Genomic DNA, 6550 nt, shown 5'->3' on the forward strand with positions numbered 1-6550 from the left:
ATATTTATAAAACTGTAATTTAATTAGAGATTCCTAATGCAAATATGGCCTAGCTTTCCAGTGCATTTCCTTGAAACAAACCTGTTCGGCGAGTTCAATTTCTATCAATAACAATTTCAGTGCTATTTATTGTTAAGTTTATGAACAGATGCAGTCTTTAGAAGGAGAAGGGAAACTCGGGGAGTATGATTTTAAATAAGTTTCTTGGTAGAGCTCAAAGGAAGAAATGCAGAACTTTGAAAACTTCGTAAGAACTTGTCACAGAAAAAACAGAGGTATTTGAATGGCAGCCTTCACAAGTGTAGCTATAGTAGTGATATGAAACCCTTGAACCAAAAAGCTGTAAAACTAATTGGAGGGGGGAAATGGGAGCAAAAGAGTGTTCTGTTTAACGTTGGTTAAAGTAGAACTTTCTGGAATACTCCTTTTTTAAAATTCTTGTTTTTTAAAACTCTGGGAAGAGGAGCAAGACTCAAACTTATCTTCAGTTTCTTTCCACAAAGAACATGAAACTCATTCCAAATTTCTTCTTTATCGTTTCAGATGTTGGATGAAAATAACCATCTTATTCAGTGTATAATGGACTATCAGAACAAAGGAAAGACTTCTGAATGCTCTCAGTAAGACATTAATTCAAATCTGCTGTGGACTGTGGGAATTTATATCTAGAACACCACTGTTGATTTGTTTAGCTCACCTTGTAGGAGAACTGTGCTGTGGAGAACAGAAAAGCATAACTACAGTTCCAATTTACAGGTGTTTTTTATTTGCCATATGCCACTTTTTTGTCATGATGATGACGACAGTAAAAATGGGGCCTGTATAACCAAGATCTTTTTCTTCTGCATCATACACTTTGGGAAAGAGGTAGTTTTCTTCTCAAACCTTTAAAGATCATGTAGGAATGGACCTTTTTGCTTCCTGACAGCATGTTTGAAGACTACCTGCTTACTACTTGCCCAAGAACAAACAGGCTTATCTTAAAAGTTTGGCTTGCCAAAATATCCCATGTGGACTTCCTGTCTAGTGGGGTCTGGAGAATGATCTGAGGGAACTGTGGAAAAAAAAAATAGTATGTTCCCATTACTCTTTTCTGACATGGGATGATCATGGCACTCTTGTAATCAGACAAATCGTCATGTGACAGATGGGGCATCACAGTATGTCTCTTGAGCCCTTACTAAGGTAACTGGTAGTCTGAGAGTAGGAGGGGGTCATAAATAGTAGGTATTTTTGCTCTAAGGGAATGCTTTATTGTAACACAGTTACTGTATTAAGTTGTTTGCAAGCCTGTAGTTAGATATTTGTAATATCTTCCTTCTTCCAAGGTTATTGTGGCTGTGGTCTAGATGTTGAGACTCTGAAATGTGGTTCTGTAGCAGAAAAATCATTCAATAACGAGCTTCAGGGTCTTGATGAAATGTTTGCACTGTTCTTGGTCATGATTCACATAAATCTATGATACCTTGCATCTAGGGACATAATATAAAGGGCTTTCTTCCCTAGTGGTGTTGATGGAAAATACACCAAACAGCCACACACACTCTTTGTGTCTCCTGGTGATTTAGTTTGGGGCAAGAAGTGAAATAGGTGAGAACACTGTTACCCAGCTTTAGATTTTTTTCATGGCAAGACAGAAGTTCTAAGAAGATATCGGCACAGATTTGATGGAAACATTGGGGAAGATTGGATAATAGGAGTGTAAGGGAAAAGGCTAAGGATTCTTAATAAGAAAATCTTGTAAGTCTATTAAGTCTTGTTTTAGATGGGTAACTTCCTTTACACGTGTAGAATTAAAGTAAATTCTGATATTATTGTATTTGTGACTTAAGATCTGTTTTGCTTTTGTTTGTTTTGATAGATACCAGCAGATGCTGCATACAAACTTGGTTTACCTAGCTACTATAGCTGACTCCAACCAGAACATGCAGTCTCTATTACCAGCAGTAAGTACAAAATAGTGTAAAAGTAGGGAATAGATTTCATTTGGGTTCATGGAGGGAAAAAAAACCACAAAAACACACAGAAGTGTTTGAGGCAATGACCAAACATTTAGCTTCTGATTTACTGTACAGTGAATACAAGATGTAGTGTCCCTTCGTGCTGTATTTGAAGTCTAGTAATCTCACTGCTTAGGTCTTGCTCAGATTCCGCCTTGTTTAACTAAAGACTGATATTCTGAATTAAACTCACAGTGCACTGGTTATCTGGCCTACATCATAGATAGTCTTAGGTTTTTTTTCCTCAACTGAGAAATCTAGTTGATGTGGCTCTTAGTCAGCTCCTACCACAGTATTCTGTTTTTCTTCTTAGGTTAGTGAAAGGTAGGGGGGTAGGGATTTTTTAATTTTTGTTATTTTTTCACTGTAACATCATCCATTCTTTTGCCTCAGTGGAATGAGGTTGGGTAAATCTGTCTGCTTTTCTGTACTCTGGGTGAGTCTTTTAAAATTCTTTGCCTCTGTCCTGTATCAGAAAGCGACCTTTTTTGAGGTGGTTAATGATCGTGTGCAAGAGGTAAGGTCACACCGTTAACTTAAAGCACTGCATCGCTCCACAAATGAAGCATTTCTTGGATAATACTTGCTATCTGTTTTTTTTTTTTAATCTGGAGTTTTCTGAATCTGTATTCCTGAACTCTATTTTATAAGATATCTCCAGTTTTTCCCCCTTTCCATTGTTTATGGAGCAGTAAGGAAAGATACAACAAACATTAAAATAGCTTGCTATCTGTGTGCTGTTTGTGTTAATCGGAAAGCTTGGGGAGTTCATTGTGAGTAACACAAGGAAGTTCTTTGTTTTCTGGTAATAAGAGTTTTCTTGACTTAATATAGTCTTGATTCATTTCTGTAATATGAAGCTAAAAAGAGTGTCTATAAAACAGCCATTCCTAGATACTAGTTTTCACCAACTGAAATTGAATTACTTTTTCTTTGGTCTCTGGAGAAGTGTTCTCCAATCATTTCTACTAGTGAAGTTGGTACCTAGAGGACTATAGAAACAGTGCTTCATTATGTCCAACCTGTTGTGCCTGTAGAGGCTTCTCTTTTTATAAATCCATGCTTGTAGCTGAGGAGGAGGGAAAGAAACCTTTAAGAGGGCTGTGTGTATTACTCAACTAATATGTTTTTGGGGGCTTAATTCATATCCTGGTTCTGATGACAACTGGAAATGAATTTGACCTTATCCTAGTCCCTGATGAACAGCCCTGTTCTTACAGTTGAATGTGATGGTGTTCTCTTCTTAAAAGAAAAGGAAGATAGGGCTGGGAAAGACTTCTGCAGATCACAACAGAAGTGCATTTCTGATCTTGAATGTAATGAATATTCCACAGTAGTAAAAAACCAGCATAGTGTTTTTTGTTTGAGCTGGGGGGGAGTCCCTTTGTTTTTCTTTCGAACTAAAATACAAAATGAAATTTAGATGTTCAGTCTTATCTAAGTGTAGACAGTTTGACCTAGCAAGTCAAATCTTTGAAGATTTGCCTGAAATGTGTCAAAATAATTGGATAAAATGACTTTTTGTTGGGGTTTTTAGAAAAATATTCTTTAAATTCTTTCTATCTTCCCAACAAATTTTAGCCAGAAGAATTTGGGACCCTGTGAGCTACTGCTTTTTGTAAAGTAAGATAAACTACTTCAGCCTCTTTTCCTTTATTGGCTTTCTGTTTAAGAACCAATGAGGCTCAAGTTGACTTGGAAGTATTATGTTTCTGTTCACCATGCTTCTGTGTCAGCTGTTGAACAGTCTTACAAAGTTCAAGGGTTGTGGATGGCAACAGTTAAATATGGAGGAAGCTACTGTGTGTGTAAACATCTGCTATTTTTGATAGTAAAATCCACCAACTTTATGATACTGCTGTTGCAGTGGTTTCCCACTTGGGAGGGCCTGAGTTTGAATAGCTTCTGAAGTTGGATTGTATCTGATCTATTCATATCTAGAAGACTGTTCCCCTAGTAAACTATACTTTTGTGTTTACATTTTATCATGTTTTTGTTTTAATCAGGTAAATACATTCCAAAAATTTCACAACTTAAAGCATTTTGTAACAAGTACTAATTATAAAGTGAGGTTGAAAAGAGAATACTGCTGTTAATATGGCATTTACATTAGACAAAAATGATCAGGTTCATTGAAGCTTTTAATAGAAGCTAAAATTACTTGGACTTGATGATAACTTTTTTATATCCTCTCACAATATTCCTTAGACGTAGTGCTTCATATTGTTGGGGAAAAATGCTTGTAGTATGTTCTCCTTCCCGTTTTCTCTCAGGATTGCTCAAGATAGTTACTGCCTCTTTCCTGTCTTTTGCTTCTGTGCCTCTGTCCACATCTTTTAGAATGTGCTATTCTAATCAAATGACTGTATATCCTTTCTGAAAGTGTGATGTTGCCTTTAGAGAACAAGATCAATCTTATACTGAACAGAATTATAGTGAACCAATTGTGTTGTGCAGAGAAATGCTTCTACAAAGGGGGCCTGGAGGTGAGGAAGAGGTGAAACAGGTGAAGCAAGCATTGCAGGCCAGAAAGATTGAAACTCCAGTGTCATAACAAAGCTCCTGTTGTCCTTGTTTGCATGGTAAATTTAGAGTATTAAATTACAGCTTCTGGGGTAAGAGACCTTCCTTTGCATCAGAAGACAAAAGAAATGTGAGGTTAATTTCCTTGAGTCTGCCAGTCTTTCCTCAGTCAGGTGAACAGCAGCATTTTTAAGGGCAGGGCTGTTTTGGAGTGTCCTCCCAGCTGTGTTCATATGTGAAGTTGATGCAACTTTTTGCTGCCTTTTCCAAGCTATGGCAGGTATTCTCTTTCTTGGACAGCACTCAAAAGTCTGTTTGCCACCACCGTAGGGAATAAGCTGGCTTCCCGAAAAGGGCTGGTATCATGAGAAACACAACACTGTATTCTTTTGATTTTTTTCTTGGTGCTACTTTTGAGAGAGGAAACAGCAAAGTTTTAGTCTCCTTGAACTGTAGAGAGCAAAGATGTAATTAAAGTTTGTTAATGGGACTTCCAAGAGAACCTCTACAAAATAGTAGTGAAGTATTGTGTGTGTGTGTGTTTCTAAACACGTTAAATCTCAAACTGCAGAACAGGCATCTTCCCCAACTTTTATTTATTTTTTGTTTTCTTGAGAGAGAGTGTGTTAGTGGCATTAAAAAGTCATTGCAGACTACTGAATTAAAAAACCCCCGAACTTTTCCACTTGGATATTTTCCCTCCCCAATGTCTTAATTTTGCCAGATACTTATAAGAAAACAGCGCATGATCATCACTTTATTGGGGAAAAGTAGAGGGTAACTTTTATCCTGCACTCCACCCTTTTCATTTTGGTATTAGTGTTATAACAGGCAAATAACTGCAGAAATTTTTTGATTTGGACCATTTGTTCTGTTTTTTTTAAACACAGAAAAAAAATTTTTTTTCCTTGATTTTTCTTACGTAGTGCAGCTTGCCTTCTGCCAGCATGCAGAGCACTAGATTTCAGCATGTATTTCAAGAAGGTGGTGAAAATAAATGCTTATGATTATTACTTGCTTTTATAACATACCAGTTTTCTTTTATATTGAAAGCGTCAGTTTCTTCCAGTAGCAAACTAAACTTCTGTATGTGAAGTGACTTCCAAGAAAACTCATTGTATCTGAGCTGTAGAAAAATGTGCACATCACATTAAATTGTTTTACTTAACTTTATAATATTGGAAAAGTTTATTAATAAACTTATTATCAAAAAGTGTTTTTTTTTTTCTTGCTTGAGATACTTCTTTCAAAACTAATGCTTTTTGTAGGACTTGTGAAATCCCTTAATGACTGCTGTTCCCAAACTTGTCACACAGATTAGGGTGGAGTCCATGCCATTTTAGTTACAAAACACTTCTATATAAAATGGTGATGGCTTTTTATAAACATCCAATATCAACACTGAAAAGCTAGTCACTTCCAAAGAAGCTGCTTCAAGAGGTAGAACCATTAAACATCATAACTAGCACCTGATGAAAACTTTTCTTCAAGTTCCTTATTGGAAGATGGGTTTTTTATTCTATGTTGTTTTTTCTTAAAGCTGCAGAGTTCAGGTGCCTAAATAGGAGCCTCCAGTGTAAGAATGTTTTTATTCAATCAGAGGAGAGTCTCATGATCTTAAATACACTTCAGTATTTTTCAAAGGGGTAATGTTCAGTCTGTGGCTTTAATGTACTTGTGATTAGTTTGTAGAAACATTTCAGAGTCTTCAGAACTGAAGAGTGCACTTTGCTTTTTTTAGTAGCTTTCATTTTGAACACAGAAGTTGTCTACAATATATGTGTTAACTGAATTGTCATGATACTGCTTTTCTTGAAGAAAGCAAGATGGCATCCAGAAAATAGAAATATGGCTTAGTTCTAATAGCTTAAAATAAAATTTGCAAATAAAACTGTTAATGAAGATGAGAGGAATCCTAAACTAAGAAAATTTTTGTCCAGTTATGTACCAAATGCTTGGGAAAGTCTGCTATCTGTGGTAGTCTAGCCGAAAATCTGTTAGTGGTATCTGCTTTCCTGCTGTTCACA

General features: G+C 36.3%; 1 protein-coding gene across 1 annotated transcript in view; it reads left to right on the top strand.

Annotated features, from left to right (window-relative positions):
* The first annotated feature begins 525 nt into the window (after positions 1-525).
* Positions 526-6550, top strand: part of SS18 (synovial sarcoma translocation, chromosome 18) — a 38791-nt gene continuing 32766 nt past the window's right edge. Inside the window, exons 1-2 of the mRNA XM_010079737.1 lie at positions 526-620; positions 1862-1946. Of these exons, the coding sequence (XP_010078039.1) occupies positions 544-620; positions 1862-1946 (162 nt within the window). The 5' untranslated portion in view covers positions 526-543. The remainder of the gene's footprint in view (positions 621-1861; positions 1947-6550) is intronic.

Source organism: Pterocles gutturalis, unplaced genomic scaffold (genome assembly GCF_000699245.1).
Source record: "Pterocles gutturalis isolate BGI_N339 unplaced genomic scaffold, ASM69924v1 scaffold19384, whole genome shotgun sequence".
Taxonomy (NCBI): Eukaryota; Metazoa; Chordata; class Aves; order Pterocliformes; family Pteroclidae; genus Pterocles; species Pterocles gutturalis.